The sequence below is a fragment of the Schistocerca gregaria genome, chromosome 2 (genome assembly GCF_023897955.1).
Source record: "Schistocerca gregaria isolate iqSchGreg1 chromosome 2, iqSchGreg1.2, whole genome shotgun sequence".
NCBI lineage: Eukaryota > Metazoa > Arthropoda > Insecta > Orthoptera > Acrididae > Schistocerca > Schistocerca gregaria.
Window position 1 is genome coordinate 791726589 of NC_064921.1, and position 17784 is coordinate 791744372.

At 39.6% G+C, this 17784-nt stretch overlaps 1 protein-coding gene across 1 annotated transcript in view; it reads left to right on the forward strand.

The window, feature by feature from the left end:
* Positions 1 to 17784, forward strand: part of LOC126335053 (TBC1 domain family member 16) — a 103810-nt gene that overhangs the window by 38286 nt on the left and 47740 nt on the right. The window contains exon 7 of the mRNA XM_049997931.1: positions 12448 to 12587. Within this exon, the coding sequence (XP_049853888.1) occupies positions 12448 to 12587 (140 nt within the window). The remainder of the gene's footprint in view (positions 1 to 12447; positions 12588 to 17784) is intronic.

Sequence of the window (17784 nt, forward strand, 5' to 3'; positions counted from 1 at the left end):
TTCTTTTTGAATCACCCTGTATAAGACCTTCCTGTGACAAACAGATTGTTGAGGAAAACATTCAGAGCCATCGTACAAGATGCATTAGATGAGTATGTGCCAAGCAAGATCATAAGACATGGAAAAGAGCCACTGTGGTACAACAACCGAGTTAGAAAACTGCTGCGGAAGCAAAGGGAACTTCACAGCAAACATAAACATAGCCAAAGCCTTGCAGACAAACAAAAATTACATTAAGTGAAATGTAGGGCTGTACGAGAGGCGTTCAATGAATTCAAAAGTAAAGTTCTATGTACTGGCTTGGCAGAAAATCCTAAGAAAGTTTGGTCTTATATCAAAGCGGTAGGTGGATCAAAACAAAATGTCCAGACACTCTGTGAAGAAAATAGTACTGAAACAGGGGATGACAGAGTAAAGGCCAAAACACTAAATGTCTTTTTCCAAAGCTGTTTCACAGAGGAAGACTGCAGTGTAGTTCCTTCTCTAGATTGTCGCACAGACGACAAAATGGTAGGTATCAAAATAGATGACAGAGGGATAGAAAAACAATTAAAATTGCCACTGGACCTGATGGGATACCAATTCGATTTTACGCAGAGTACAGAAAGGAACTTGCCCCCCTTCTTGCAGCGGTGTACCGTAGGTCTCTAGAAGAGCGTAGCGTTCCAAAGGATTGGAAAAGGGCACAGGTCATCCCCGTTTTCAAGAAGTGATGTCGAACAGATGTGCAGAACTATAGACCTATATCTCTAACGTTGATCAGTTGTAGAATTTTGGAACATGTATTATGTTCGAGTGTAATGACTTTTCTGGAGACTAGTAATCTACTCTGTAGGAATCAGCATGGGTTTCGAAAAAGATGATTGTGTGAAACCCAGCCTGCGCTATTCGTCCACGAGACTCAGAGGGCTATAGACTCGGGTTCCCAGGTAGATGCCATGTTTCTTGACTTCTGCAAGGTGTTTGATACAGTTCCCCACAGTTGTTTAATGAACAAAGTAAGAGCATATAGACTATCAGACCAATTGTGTGATTGGATTGAAGAGTTCCTAGATAACAGAACGCAGCATATCATTCTCAGTGGAGATAAGTCTTCCAAAGTAAGAGCGATTTCAGGTGCACTGCAGGGGATTGTCGTAGGACCATTGCTATTCACAATATACATAAATGACCTTGTGGACAAATCAGAAGTTCACTGAAGCTTTTTTCGGATGATTCTGTAGTATATCGAGATGTTGTAACGATAGAAAATTGTACTAAAATGCAGGACGATCTGCAACCAATTGATGCATGGAGCAGGGAATGGCAATTAAATCTCAATGTAGACAAGTGTAATGTGAAGTGAATACATAGAAAAAAAAAGATTCTTTATCATTTAGCTACAATATAGCAGGTTAGCAACTGGAAGCAGTTAATTCCATAAATTATCTGGGAGTAGGCATTAGGAGTGATTTAAAATGGAATGACCATATAAAATTAATCGTAGGGGTAAAGCAGATGCAGAATCCTAAGGAAATTCAATCCAAAAACAAAGGAAGTAGGTTACAGCACACTTGTTCGCCCACTGCTTGAATACTGCTCACCAGTGTGGGATCCGTACCAGACAGGGTTGATAGAAGAGAGAGAGAAGATCCAACGGAGAGCAGTGCACTTCGTTACAGGATCATTTAGTAATCAACAAAGCATTACGGAGAGTATAGATAAACTCCAGTGTAAGCCTCTGCAAGAGAGGCACTCAGTAGCTCGGTACGGGCTTTTGTTGAAGTTTCGAGAACATACCTTCACCGAGGAATCAAGCAGTATATTGCTCCCTCCTACACACATCTCGCAAAGAGACCATGAGGATAAAATCAGAGAGATTAGAGCCCACACAGAGGCATACCGACAGTCTTTCTTTCCACGTACAATACGAGACTGGAATAGATGGGAAAACCAATAGAGGTACTCAAGGTACCCTCCACCACACACTGTCAGGTGGCTTGCACAGTATGGATATAGTTGTAGATGTAGATGTAGATGCTAATGATAAATTGTTAAAAACGAATTTAAGGAGGCAGATGGCAAAACAAAATGGGAATTAAAAATATCCCAGCTTGCTTCGTCACAATGTCTATTTTCAAGGGTCTTCTAGTTCAGTTCCTTCAGTAGCTCTGTGACTCTCTCCCATGAATCAAACAAGCTTGTGACCATTTGTGCTGCCTTTTTTGTACACATTCACTATCCCATGTTTTCCTATTTGGTACAGGTCCCACACACTTAAGCAGTATTCCAGAACTGGTTGCACAAGTGATTTGTAAACAGTCTCCTTTGTAGACTGACTGCACTTCCCCAGTATTCTACCAAAAGACCAAAACCTACCACCTGCTTTATCCACATCTGAGCCTATGTGATCATTCCCAGTTCATAACCGTACAGTGTTAGATTCAGATCAAACAATGGGAAATCCAGGTAGGAACATCAACAATGTAGGAAAAGATTCTCTACATATTGTGCCAAAGGATGGCGTACTTTGCTCTTGTGCACAGTTTCGCAGTGCCCATTCATCATGGTGGACAGATGGTTGGTAGTCATACCAATATAAAAAGCCGAGCAGTCATTAGAGCAGGCTGGTAAATGACATAGCTGCTTTTACAAGTGGTCCCGCACCTGATGGTGTAGGATAAACCTGTGACAGGACTGGAATAGGACAAGGGGTTGGGATTCTGAGTGGCACAGGAATGGACTAGGATATTGTGGAGTTTGGGTGGGCAGTGGAACAACACTTCAGGAGGGATTGAAAGTATCATGGGTAGGAGGTCCCCCCCCCCCCCCCCCCCTTCAGTTTCAGGGCATGATGATAGGTAATCAATGATCAGGGGTGGGCCACCTGTGAAAGCAGCCATGTCATTTACCATCTCTGCTGCAGTCATTGCACAGCTTTTTGTATTGGTATGTCTAGCAACCAGCTGTCCACCAGGGTGAACAGCCACAGCCAGATTGTGGCCAAGAAGAAAGTAGACCACCCTGTGGCACAACACACAGCTGAACATAACATGCTTGATTTCAATGGCTGCTTCACTACTCAAGCCATCTGGATCCTTCCCTCCCCCACCAGCTTTTCTGAACTGCACTGGTGGGAGTTATCCTTACGACACATTCTCTGCTCCCGTAATTACCCTGGCCTCTGCCTACAGTAACATATTGCCACACATTGTCCCCCAACAGTTTCCACCCCCTATGTCCTATCATCTCCTTCCCATTCTCACCTCCCACTCTGTTTATTTGCAGCCCACTGCCAATACATCCACCCATCTTTCCCCACTTATCTCATTTTTTGTTCATTTTTTCGTGACCTCCCTGCCCCACAATCTCCTGACACTGCACCTTTTGGAGGCTGATCACTGCACACTCCACCGGACAGCATTCATATCTCTCCCTACCTGTGCACTGCTATCCCTTCCCTTCCCCACTCCCTTCAGATTGCTGCTTGCATACCACGTAATGCTGCATTCCGGCCCGAGATGCTGCGTGTGCAGGAGACACATTTCACCAGTGAACCCTTTGCTTCCACGCCTCAATGTGCAGGAAAAGAATTCTAACTGATTTCAAATACCTCCCCCTGCCCCCCCTCTCCCCCCCTTCCCTTTTCCCCTTCTGATACAGGATGATCTGTCTATTATTGTAATAATTCTATTGTATCACACCGATAGTATGTAAAGGATAGATTGCTACTCACCACATACAGAAAATGTTGAGTTGCAGATAGGCACAATGAAAAAGAATGATAGAAATCTCTCAGCTTGTGCACAGTCTTTCTCAGAGGTAGAAAATTCACACAAGAACAACTCACACATTCTGGACTTTCCACAGTAATAATATCCATCATTTGGAGCAGTCAGTTACGAGGGTCACTCCAAAAGAAATGCACACTATTTTTTTTAAATCCATCTTTTATTCTACATGTTTGAAAGTTTTACGGTGTGTAGATACATCCTTCAGGAACAATATTTTCATTTCTCCTCATAATTTCCATCCCTCTCAACTGCCTTACGCCACCTTGGAACCTGTGTCTGTATACCCGCACGGTAAAATTCTGGACCAACCTGTTGGAGCCCGCTTTCATCAGATAACCTGCTTACCCACCGACTAATTGTACTGCGATCAACAGCAGCATCTCCATACACTGTGGATCACAGTATGGAATGTTAGATCCATTAATTGGGCAAGTAGGTTAGAAAATTTAAAAAGGGAAATGAGTAGGTTGAAGTTAGATACAGTGAGAAACAGTCAAGTTTGGTGGCAGGAAGAACAGGACTTCTGGTGAGATAAATATATTTATGAAAATAGGGGTACAGGATTAGGTTTACTAATGAAATAGGAATGTGGGTAAGCTACTATGAGTAGCATAGTGAATGCATCATTGTCACCAAGATAGACACGAAGCCCAAACTCACCACAGTAGTACAAATTTATATGCCACCTAGCTCCACAAATGATGGAATGATTGAACAAATGTTTGATGATGTAAAAGTAATTATTCAGATAGTTAAGGGAGATGAAAATTTAATTGTGATGAGGGTCTAGAATTCAACAATAGGAAAAGGAAGAGAAGAAAAATTTTTAGGTGATATGGAATACTGAAAAGGAATGAAAGAGAAAGCCACCTGGGAGAATTCTGCACAGAACACAATCATTGCTAACACTTGGTTTAAGAATCATGAAAGTAGGTCTTATAAGTGGAAGAGACCTGGAGATGCTGGAAGGTTTATATAATGGCAAGACAGAGATTTGGGAACAAGATTTTAAATTGTAACACATTTCGAGGGGCAGATGTGGACTCTGATCGCAGTTTATTGGTTATGAACTGTAGATTATAACTGAAGACATTGGAAAATGGTATTCAATTAAGGAGATGGGACCTGAATAAGGTGAAAGAACTAGAGCTTGTTGAGAGTTTCAGAGGTAGTATTAGGGAATGATTGACAAGAACAGAGGAAAGGAATACAGTAGGAGAAGAATGGGTAGCATTAAGAGATGAAACAACGAATACAGCAGAGGATAAAGTAGGTAAAAAGATGGAGGATACCAGAAATCCTTGGTAGTGCAAGATATACTGAATTTAATTGATGAAAGGAGAAAATATGGAAATACACTAAATGAAGCAGGCGAAAGGGAATACAAACGTCTAAAAAATGAGATGGACTGGAAGTGCAAAATGGCTAAGCAGGAATGGCTGTATGACAAATGTAAGCATGTAGAAGCATATATCAGTAGCAGTAAGATAGATGCTGTCTACAGGAAAATTAGAGAGAGACCTTTGGAGAAAAAAGAATCAGCTGTATGAACATCAGGAACTCAGATAGAAAACTAGTCCTAAGCAAAGAAGGGAAAGCAGAAAGGTGGAAGAAGTATAAAGACGACTTATACAAGGTAGATGTGCTTGAGGGCAATATTATGAACATGGAAGATGATGTAGATGAAGATGAAAATAGAATGACAATACTGTGTGGAGAATTTGACAGAACACTGAAAGACTTAGGTCAAAACAAGGCCCCAGTAGTAGACAACATTCTGTTAGAGCCACTGATAGCCTTGGGAGAGCCAGCCGTGACGAAACTCTACCATCTGGTGAGCAAGATGTATGAGACAGGCAAAATACTCTCAGACTTCAAGAAGACTATAATAATTCCAATTTCAAAGAAAGCAGGTGCTGATAAGTATGAATGATACTGATGCAAATTCTTTGCAGAAGGGTGGGATAGTTGGTAGAAGCCAACATCGGGGAAGATCAGTTTGGATTCCAGAGAAATGTAGGTGCAGGCAAGGCAATACTGTTCCTGTGGCTTATCTTAGAACATAGATCAAGGAAAGACAAACCTACATTTATAGCATTCACAGACTTAGAGAAGGTTTTTGACAGTGTTGACTAGAGTACTCTCTTTGAAATTCTAAATGTATCGGGGGTAAAATACAGGGAACTGCAGGCTATTTGCAAATTGTACAGAAACCAGATGGCAGTATATAAGTGTTGATGGTTATGAAAGGCAAGCAGTGGCTGAGAAGGGAGCAAAACAGGCTTGTAGCCTGTCACCGACATTATTCAATCTGTACATTGAGCAAGCAATAAAGAAAACCAAAGCAGGGTTGCCACAAATTCTGGAAATCAAGGAATTTCAAACATTTCAGGGAAATTTGAAAAAAAAAACCATGGGAAAAATCTGGTTTTTGTCTCTGTAGATAAAGTGGTTTGTTCACTGAGATGTCATGCATCGTCACTGGATGGGTGCAGCTGAGTACATGTGCTCCTTCCCTACTCCCTCATTCTTTACTGCTTCTCCCCTCAGCTTGCAGTCAGTGCTGCCACAACTTCTTGCCGCTAGCCTAGCAGTTGCTGACATGAGGTGAGGAGGTGTTAGGAGTGATTTTCTTGGATCTGATTCTCTGAGACTGTTGACCCAGTATCCAGAGATGGCGATCATGTGTGCATGAGTTGTGTTTGAGTGATTGTGTGAATGTGTGTGTGCTCTCATATTCTGACAAAGGCTATGGCCAAAAATATAGTTGTGAGAGTGTGATTGTCTTTTCTATGTGCCTGTCTTTACAGTTTGTTGCTAGCTGTCCTTATTGATATTGACACTCTGAGTTTTTGCGCAAGTTATCTGTTGTGTGGATTGATCACTGCAGTCTCATTTCATCAACATAGTGTGTGTGATGTGAATAGTTGGCCACACGAGTCGACTTCCATGATGGGCCAAAACAGCAGGCCATTTCTGTGGGTGTGTCTAACGGATTGGGCCTGCCGATCTCAAGCTCACCGTTTCCCACTAATGTGCAGGCTCTGCTCATTGGATTTAGTCTTACCAAGCTCCTTGCAGGCCAGGTCTGTTTGTGTGTGGTGTAATGCAGCAGATTTTCATTGTTTATCCATGGACCCTGGACTGTGGTGCTCCTTGGAAGGACAAAGACCATGGGCGATGAATTTCAGAAATTGTGACTGTCTCACCGCAAGTGCATTGTACAGCATGGCATTGTATAGACATTTTATGTATTCTAGTTCTTTTTGGACTTCAAAATTAGTTTATATAAGAATGGACGATAAGAAGAAGAAAATGGTGACAATCGCTGGCAGTTTGTTTGCTATGTACTAATGTATTTGTTGAAGGAAACACCACACAATACCTTAAAATAATAGACATAATACAGTGTGTAATAACCGACAATAATGAACATAGTAGAACCAACTTTTTATTGGTGATCACCTGTGGTGTTGCTTTACACAACTCTTATGTGCCGTATACATTTCTTTCAAGAGGCCTATTTTTTTCTGGGGTTATTTTTGAAATCAGTGAAAGTATTTTAAATCTGTCTTGGAACTCCAACAAAATGTGAATTTTTGTCACAAAATGTGTTTTGATTTATTGAAATAAAATAACTTCAATGGTCTTATGAAATATATGTACCGTTCGGCTTGCTTTCTCTGTCTAAAAGATGTTGATCTTAGTACTTAAGATTTTCCTCACATCTTTAGAAATGCAAAAGTCCTTACATTATTTTGTCAACTTATGTCTTTACTTGCACTTGAGATCTCAAAATTTGCCAGGGTAAAATGCTAAAACTTGTCTAAAAATCAGGGAAATTTCAGGGAATTTCACTTGGGGAAACTCGTGGCAAGGCTGGGAAAAATAAAAAAAATCTGGAGTGGGAATTAAAGTTCAGGGTGAAGAAGAAAAAAAACAACTTCGGAGTGTGCTGATGACACATTAATTCTGTCAGAGACAGAAGAGCAGTTAAATAGAATAGACAGTGTTGTGAATGAAGGATGTAAGATGAACATCAAGAAAAGCAAAACAAGGATAATTGAATGTAGTCAAATTAAATCAGGTGATGCTGAGGGAATTAGATTAGGAAATGAGACACTTAGAGTAGTAGTGGATTTTAGTATTTGGGTACAGAATAATGGATGATGGCCGGAGAGGAGAGGATATAAAAATGTAGTGGCAATGGCAAGAAAAGCATTTCTGAAGAAGAGAAATTTGTAAACATTGAATATAGATCTAAGTGTTAGGAAGTCTTTAGTATTTATAGGGCATGTAGCCATGTGTTGTTGTTGTTGTTGTTGTTGTTGTGGTCTTCAGTCCTGAGACTGGTTTGATGCAGATCTCCATGCTACTCTATCCTGTGCAAGCTTCTTCATCTTCCAGTACCTACTGCAGCCTACATCCTTCTGAATCTGCTTAGTGTATTCATCTCTTGGTCTCCCTCTACGATTTTTACCCTCTACACTGCCCTCCAGTACTAAATTGGTGATCCCTCAATGTCTCATAACAGGTCCCACCAACCGATCCCTCCTTATAGTCAAGTTGTGCCGCAAGCTCCTCTTCTCCCCAATTCTATTCAATACCTCCTCATTAGTTATGTGATCTACCCATATAATCTTCAGCATTCTTCTGTAGCACCACATTCCAAAAGCTTCTATTCTCTTATTGTCTAAACTATTTATCGTCCACGTTTCACTTCTACATATGGCTACACTCAATACAAATACTTTCAGAAATGAATTCCTGATATTTAAATCAATACTAGAAGTTAACAAATTTTTCTTCTTCATAAATGCTTTCTTTGCCTTTGCCAGTCTACATTTGATATCCTCTCTACTTCGACCATCATCAGTTATTTTGCTCCCCAAATAGCAAAACTCCTTTACTACTTTAAGTGTCTCATTTCCTAATCTAATACCCTCAGCATCACCCGACTTCATTCGACTACATTCCATTATCCTCGTTTTGCTTTTGTTGGTGTTCATCTTATACCCTCCTTTCAAGACACTGTCCATTCCGTTCAACTGCTCTTCCAAGTCCTTTGCTGTCTCTGACAGAATTACAATGTCATCGGCGAACCTCAAAGTTTTTATTTCTTCTCCATGGATTTTAATATGTACTCTGAACTTTTCTTTTGTTTCCTTTATTGCTTGCTCAATATACAGATTGAATAACATCGAGGATAGGCTACAACCCTGTCTCACTCCCTTCCCAACCACTGCTTCCCTTTCATACGCATCGACTCTTATAACTGCCATCTGCTTTCTGTACAAATTGTAAATAGCCTTTCGCTCCCTGTATTTTACCCCTGCCACCTTCAGAATTCGAAAGAGAGTATTCCAATCAACATTGTCAAAAGTTTTCTCTAAGTCTACAAATGCTAGAAACATAGGTTTGCCTGTCTCGTAAATCTTGCTCACCAGATGGTAGAGTTTTGTCAGGACTGGCTCTCCCAAGGCTGTCAGTAGTTCTAATGGAATGTTGTCTACTCCCGTGGCCTTCTTTCGATTTAAGTCTTTCAGTGCTCTGTCAAACTCTTCACGCAGTATCATATCTCCCATTTCATCTTCATCTACATCCTCTTCCATTTCCTTAATATTGTCCTTAAGTACATCGCCCTTGTATAGACCATCTATATACTCCTTCCACCTTTCTGCTTTCCCTTCTTTGCTTAGAACTGGATTTCCATCTGAGCTCTTGATATTCTTGCAAGTGGTTCTCCTTTCTAAAAGGTCTCTCTAATTTTCCTGTAGGGAGTATCTATATTACCCCTAATAAGGTAAGCCTCTACATCCTTACATTTGTCCTCTAGCCATCGCTGCTTAACCATGTTGCACTTCCTGTCAGTATCATTTTTGAGACGTTTGTATTCCTTTTTGCCTGCTTCATTTACAGCATTTTTATATTTTCTCCTTTCATCAATTAAATTCAATATTTCTTCTGTTACCCAAGGGTTTCTACTAGCCCTTGTCTTTTTACCTATTTGATCCTCTGCTGCCTACACTATTTAATCCCTCAAAGCTACCCATTCTTCTTAGCTATGATTAAATTATGCTCTGCGCAAAATTCTACCAGGCTGCTTCCTCTTTCATTTCTTAGCCCCAATCCATATTCACCTACTTGTTTCCTGGTCTCCCTTTTCCTACCCTTGAATTCCAGTCACCCATGACTATTAAATTTTTGTCTCCCTTCACTACCTGAATAATTTCTTTTAGCTCATCATACATTTCATCAATTTCTTCGTCATCTGCAGAGCTATTTGGCATATAAACTTGTACTACTATAGTAGGTGTGGGCTTCATGTCCATCTTGGCCACAATAATGCGTTCACTGTGCTGTTTGTAGTAACTTACCCGTACTCCTATTTTTTTATTCATTATTAAATGTACTCCTGCATTACCCCTATTTGATTTTGTATTTATAAACCTGTATTCATCTGACCAAAAGTCTTGTACCTCCTACCACCGAACTTCACTAATTCCCACTATATCTAACGTTAACCTATCCATTTCCCTTTTTAAATTTTCTAACCTACCTGCCCGATTAAGGGATCTGACATTCCATGCTACGATCCGTAGAATGGCAGTTTTCTTTCTCCTGATAATGACGTCCTCTTGAGTAGTCCCCTCCCGGAGATCCGAATGGGGGACTATTTTACCTTCGGAATACTTTACCCAAGAGGACACCATCATCATTTAACCATACAGTAAAGCTGCATGCCGTCGGGAAAAATTACGGCTGTAGTTTCCCCTTGCTTTCAGCCGTTCACAGTACCACGACAGCAAGGCCGTTATGGTTAATGCTACAAGGCCAGATCAGTCAATCATCCAGACTGTTGCCCCTGCAACTACTGAAAAGGCTGCTGCCCCTCTTCAGGAACCACACGTTTGTCTGGCCTCTCAACAGATACCCCTTCGTTGTGGTTGCACCTACGGTACAGCTACCTGTATCGTTGAGGCACGCAAGCCTCCCCACCAACGGCAAGGTCCATGGTTCATGGGGGGGTAGCCATGTATGGAAATGAAACATGGGTGATAAACAGTTTAGAAATTACGAAATGTGGTGCTACAGAACATTTCTGAAGATTTGGTCGGTAGATCATGTAACTGATCAGATACTGAATAGAATTGGGGAGAACAAAGAAATGTGGCGCAACCTAACTATAAGAAGCGATCAAACAATGGAAATCCAGGATGGATTAATAACAGCATTATGAATAAATGATAGATTGATACTCACCACATAGAGGAAATGTTTAGTCACAGGTAGGCCACAGAGAGAGAGAGAGAGAGAGAGGGGCAGTGGTCCTATATGAGAGAGTTGTATTTGTATGTGTGTTGTCTAATTCAAAAGAATGCTTTTTGGCCAAAACCTTACTTGTTTAACAGTATTTTTGTTGTGCATCTCTGTGACAATAATTTCGGTATATAGTGAGTAGCAGTCTATCCTTTTCATATTAGAAGAAGGTATCAGTTGGTAGAACACATTCCAAGACATTAAGGGATCACCAATTCAGTATTGAAGGGTTAGAGGGAAGTGTGTGTGTGTGTGTGTGTGTGTGTGTGTGGGGGGGGGGGGGGGGAAATCATGGATAGAAACCAAGAAATGAATACAGTAAGCAGATCCAGAATTATGTAGGTTGCAGTAGTTATTCAGAGATGAAAAGGATTGCACAAGGTAGAGTAGCATGGAGAGTGACATGAAACCAGTCTCTGGACTGAAGATAAGAACAATAATGACATTTGAGGATAGGAGAGAGTTTCACAAAATCTATAAATATACTGAGAGTTTGTTATTCACTCAAAAACTATAAAAGTAGTTTTCATAATTAATTTCCATTAAGAACACAAATGAAATGGCACAATTTCAGAGGCTTTACTGGTCTCAGGCAGATATAATTTCATGTATATAGGCTGAAGCAGTGAGTGAAACTTTGTACCAAGGCCGGGAATCAAACTCCCATCTCCTGTTTTCTAGGCAGATGTGCTAGCCACTAAGCCACCATTGCACATCGGTTCGCAAAACTGTGTGGGTTACCCAGGCATGCCTCACTCCCGAATCCAAATTTTCGTCGCTGCCCCAGTCTACTTTAAGATCCCTCTTACACATGAACAGAATTTTTGAGGCTGCTCATGTTCTGGAATAGCACATAAGCATCAAATGTAAATGGGGAATCCACCCTGAAACCCAGATTCAAGTACATATACAAATGAAATGACACAATTTTGTGTGTAAGGAGGAATTTAAAGTAGACTGGGGCAGCAGTGAGTATTTAGATTGAGGAGCGAGGGGAGCCAGGGTAATCCATGCAGTTGTGCGAAGTGGTGTGCCGAGGTGACTTAGTGGCTAGTGCACATAACCAGTAAGCAAGAGGCCCAGAATCGATTCCCAGCCTTGATACAAATTTTCACTCAACACTTCAGTCTGTATACATAAAATCCATTAAGGATGTTCTTAAAGGGAACTAGCTTAATTGTATTATCTTCTAATTATTATTATTATTATTATTATTATTATTATTTTAAATAAAACTTTATATTTAAGATCTGTTATATGTATCCTTATAATATGTAAAAGTTTACGTCGAAACTAGAGTTCTGGCTGCAAATTTGTTGCTTGTCTTGTGATAGTGATTCATTTTTCTTTGCAGGGTATATTTTTTGGAGGTCTGGAACCAGAAATGAGAAGCACAGTGTGGCCATTCCTGCTTCACTGTTATTCTTATCAGAGCACACATGAAGAAAGGGATCAGATTATTGCCATCCGCAGGCAGGAATACCATGAGATAACGTTAGTGTTTCAATAATCTCAAAACTTTATACATTATTGGTTCCAGTAAAGATTTGATTAGATAGGAGATTGGTCCCCCCTATGAACCAGGGACTTTGCCGTTGGTGGGGAGACCTGCGTTCCTCAGTGATACAGATAGCTGTACCGAAATTGCAACCATAATGGAGGGGAATCTGTTGAGAGGCCAGACAAACGTGTGGTTCCTGAAGAGGGGCAGCAGCCTTTCAGTAGCTGCAGGATGATTGACTGATCTGGTGTCGTAACATTAACCAAAATGGCCTTGCTGTGCTGGTACTATGAACGGCTGAAAGCAAGGGGAAACTACAGCAGTAATTTTTCCCAAGGGCTTGCAGCTTTGCTGTAGGATTAAATGATGGAGGCATCCCCTTGTGTAAAACATTCTGGAAGTAAAATAATCCCCCATTCAGATCTCCGGGCGGGGACTACTCATAAGGACATCGTTATCAGGAGAACCAAAACAGGCTTTCAGCGGATCAGAGTGTGGAATGTCAGATCTATTAATTGGGCAGGAGGTCAGAAAATTTAAAAAGGGAAATGGATAGGTTAAAGTTTAGATGTAGTGGGAATTAGTGAAGTTCGATGGCAGGAGGAACAATACTTCTGGTCAGGTGAATACAGGGTTATAAATACAAAATCAGATAGGGGTAATGCAGGAGCAGGTTTAATAATGAATAAGAAAATAGGAGCGTAGGTATAGGTATGCTACTACGAACAGCACAGTGAACGCATCATTGTAGCCAAGATAGACACGAAACCCTAGCCGACCACAGTAGTGCAAGTTTATATGCCAATTAGCTCCGCAGATGACGAAGAGATTGAAGAAATGTATGGTGAGATAAAAGAAATTATTCGGATAGTGAAAGGATACAAAAATTTAATAATCGTGGGGGAATGGAATTCGGTATTAGGAAAGGGAAGAGAAGGAAAAGTAGTAGGTGAATATGGAATGGAGGTAAGGAATGAAAGAGGAAGCCACCTGGTAGAATATTGCACACAGCATAATTTAATCATAGTTAACATTTGGTTTAAGAATCATGAAAGAAGATTGTATACATGGAAGAGGCCTGGAGACACTGGAAGGATTCAGATAGATTATACAGGATGTTACAAAAAGGTACGGCCAAACTTTCAGGAAACATTTCTCACACACAAAGAAAGAAAATATGTTATGTGGACATGTGTCCAGAAACGCTTACTTTCCATGTTAGAGCTCATTTTATTACTTCTCTTCAAATCAAATTAATCATGGAATGGAAACACACAGAAACAGAACGTACCAGTATGACTTAAAACACTTTGTTACAGGAAATATTCAAAATGTCCTCTGTTAGCGAGGCTAGATGCAGCCACCCTCCGTCGCATGGAATCCCTGATGCGCTGAAGCAGCCCTGGAGAATGGCGCATTGTATCACAGCCGTCCACAATACGAGCACAAAGAGTCTCTACATTTGGTATCAGGGTTGTTTAGACAAGAGCTTTCAAATGCCCCCATAAATGAAAGTCAAGAGGGTTGAGGTCAGGAGAGTGTGGAGGCCATGGAATTGGTCCACCTCTACCAATCCATCAGTCACCGAATCTGTTGTTGAGAAGCGTACGAACACTTCGACTGAAATTTGCAGGAGATCCATCATGCATGAACCACATGTTGTGTCATACTTGTAATGACACATGTTCTAGCAGCACAGGTAGAATATCCTGTATGAAATCATGATAACGTGCTCCATTGAACGTAGGTGGAAGAACATACTGACGAAACTAAAATGAGCTCTAACATAGAAATTAAGCGTTTCCGGACACATGTTCACATAACATCTTTTCTTTATTTGTGTGTGGGGAATGTTTCCTGAAAGTTTGGTCGTACCTTTTTGTAACACCCTGTATAATGGTAAGACAAAGATTTAGTAACCAGGTTTTAAATTGTAAGACATTTCCAGGAGAAGATGTGAACTCTGACCACAAAACTGATGAAACTGCAAAAAGGTGGGAATGTAAGGAGATGGGACCAGGATAAACTGAAAGAACCAAAGGTTATGGAGAGTTACAAAGAGAGCATTAGAGAACAATTGACAAGAACGGGGAAAAGAAATTCAGTAGAAGAATAATGGGTAGCTTTGAGAGATGAAATAGAGAAGGCAACAGAGGATCAAGTAGTTAAAAAGACAAGGGCTAGTAGAAATCTTTGGGTAACAAAAGAGATATTGAATTTAATTGATGAAAGGAGAAAATATAAAAATGCAGTAAATGAAGCAGGCAAAAAGGAATACAAACGTCTCAAAAATGAAATTGGCAGGAAGTGCAAAATGGCTAAGCAGGGATGCCTAGAGGACAAATGTAAGGATGTAGAGGCATATATAACTAGGGGTAAGATAGACACTGCCTATAGGAAAATTAGAGAGACCTTAGAAGAAAAGAGAACCACTTGCATGAATATCAAAATCTCAGATGGAAAACCAGTTCTAAGCAAAGAAGGGAGTACGGTATATAGAGGGTCTATACAAAGGTGATGTACTTGAGGGCAATATTATGGTAATTGAAGAGGATGTAGATGAAGATGAAATGGAAGATATGATACTGCGTGAAGGGTTTGACAGAGCACTGAAAGACCTAAGTCGAAAGAAGGCGTCGAGAGTAGACAACATTCTGTTAGAATTAAGATAGCCTTGGGAGAGCCAGCCCTGACAAAACACTACCATCTGGTAAGCAAGTTGTATGAGACAGCTAAATACCCTCAGGCTTCAGAAGAATATAATAATTCCACTTTCAAAGAAAGCAGGTGTTGACAGGCGTGAAAATTAGCGAAATATCAGTTTAATAAGTCACAGCTGCAAAATAGTAACACAAATTCTTTACAGACAAATGGAAAAACTGGTAGAAGCTGACCTAGGGGAAGCTCAGTTTGGATTCTGTAGAAATGCTGGAACACTTGAGGCAATATTGACCCTATGACTTATCTTTATTTATTTATTTATTTATCCTTTGAGAAAGTACACTGTATGGATCAAGATATATTCTAATTTCATGCATCAACAGGTACATAGCATTTACTGTCTACTGTTTAACAAAAATATAATTTATCATAATTTTATTCTAGGCCTGTTTCATGTTAAATTAGGTTTTGTACAATTTTTCTTTTGATACAATAATGGTTCTGCAATTGTTTTGAACTGTAGTGCACATAAATTCATTTACACTGCAATAACAGTTTTCTATCAGAAAATTTTTGAGACATTTTTTGAAAATATTTCTCTCAAGAATGAAGGGAGTGGTTTTCAAGGGCTTTTGGTCCAGTGTATGATGACCTTTTTTTTTGTATTTTGTGGTGTTGTTTGTAGGCTCATGAAAGAGGTTCCATTTTCTTGTGTCATGGCTGTGTTGTGTGTTGTTATCTCTAGTATCAGGAGAATACTTGAATTTTATCCAACAGAGGGATTTGTATAGGTATATACTGGGTAATGTTAGTATTTTGAGAGCTTTAAATGCTGGTTTACATGAATCTTTCCATTTAAGGTTGGCTACCATTCTTACGTCTTTTTTTTTGTAATTTATATATTTTATTAATGTTTGTTTTCGAGGTACCTCCCCACAAAGTTATGCCGTAACTTACTGTCATATGAATTAATGCATAGTATATTGTTTTCATGCCTGTGTCTTTTAGGTAGCTGAGTTTGGGGAGCACATATAGGTTTGTGCTGAGTTTCCCCCTTAAATATTCTATATGCTTATACCAGTTTACATTTTCATCGATAATTATCCCAAGGAATTTTGTATATTTGGTGTTCTCTGCTATGCACTCATCTATGCATACATTGATATCTTCACTGTGAAAGTTTCGATTGATTATTTCATGTTTCATCAGAAAAGCAACGAGTCTCTGTGCATAAGCTCGTTCAAATATTTTTGATATGACTGGTAAAAGAGCTATAGGCCTATAATTTTCCAGATTGTATTCATCCCCCTTTATATGTATTGGTTTTATCAGTGCCGCCTTTAAGCACTTTGGAAAAGTTCCTTCCAGGTATGATGAATCGATTAGATGTGTAAGAGCTTTCTTGAGTTCCTGCACAAAGTGTTTAATTTCTATACTTGATATTCTGTCAATTCCACATGACTTTGTTTGTTATAGGTTTTTTATTATCTTAAATGTTTTTTCTGCTGTCACTGGGAAAAGTGCCAATGTTTTCCCCTGGGGATTAATAAATATTTTCCAGGTGTAACTGTGTTTTTTGTTATTTGTTTTTTCTTTCAGTTTTTGGCCTACTGTGGCAAAATAGTCATTGAAGAGATTTATGATTTTATTCTGTTCAGCTATAATTTTTTTGCTGATCATGAACTGTATTTTGCCGTGTTCCTGTGAATTCGAGGGTTTGCAATTTGTGTTTATAATAGACCAGCAAGCCTTGCTTTTATTAGCAGCACTATTTATACGCTTTTTTGCTTCTAGTCATTTGGCTGCTTGCAGTACTTTAGCATACATTCTTTTATATTTTCTGTAGTACTCTTTAAAGTTTTCATCAATGGTAGTTTCATATATTCTGTGCTTCATTTTTATCTTGTTCCTAGAGACCAAAATGCCTTTTGTTATCCATTTTTTTTTTGTTTTTATTTGTGGTTTTGGCTTTAGTTTTTATTACTGGGCTTGTAATATTGAGATGGTAGGAAAGTGTGTCAATAAAATGAGTCACTTTATGATCCATTGATGGAGAATTTTCTTCCAGTATTTCCTATCCTTTTTCAAGTTTTATCCTAAGGGCTGTTCAGTTTTGTTCATTTAAGATTCTTTTTTTCCATATTTTTTTTGTGTGTTTCATTTGTGGTGATATAATTTAGACATATTTTTATTGCATCATGGTCTGACAGGGCTGTTTCTATAATTTCACTTTTGTACTGAAAGTCCCTTAAATTTGTGAAGATGTGATCTATTTGAGTACAGTTATATGTGTTGGAGTATCTTAAAAGACAGATTAAGGAAAGGCAAAACCTACATGTCTAACATTTGTAGACTTAGAGAAAGATTTTGACAATGTTGACTGGAATGCTGTCTTTCAAATTCAGAAAGTGGTAGGAGTCAAATACAGGGAGCGAAAGGCTATTTACAATTTGTACAGAAGCCAGATGGGAATTAAAAGGGTTCAGGAGCATGAAAGAGGAGCAGTGGTTGAGAATGGAGTGAGACAGG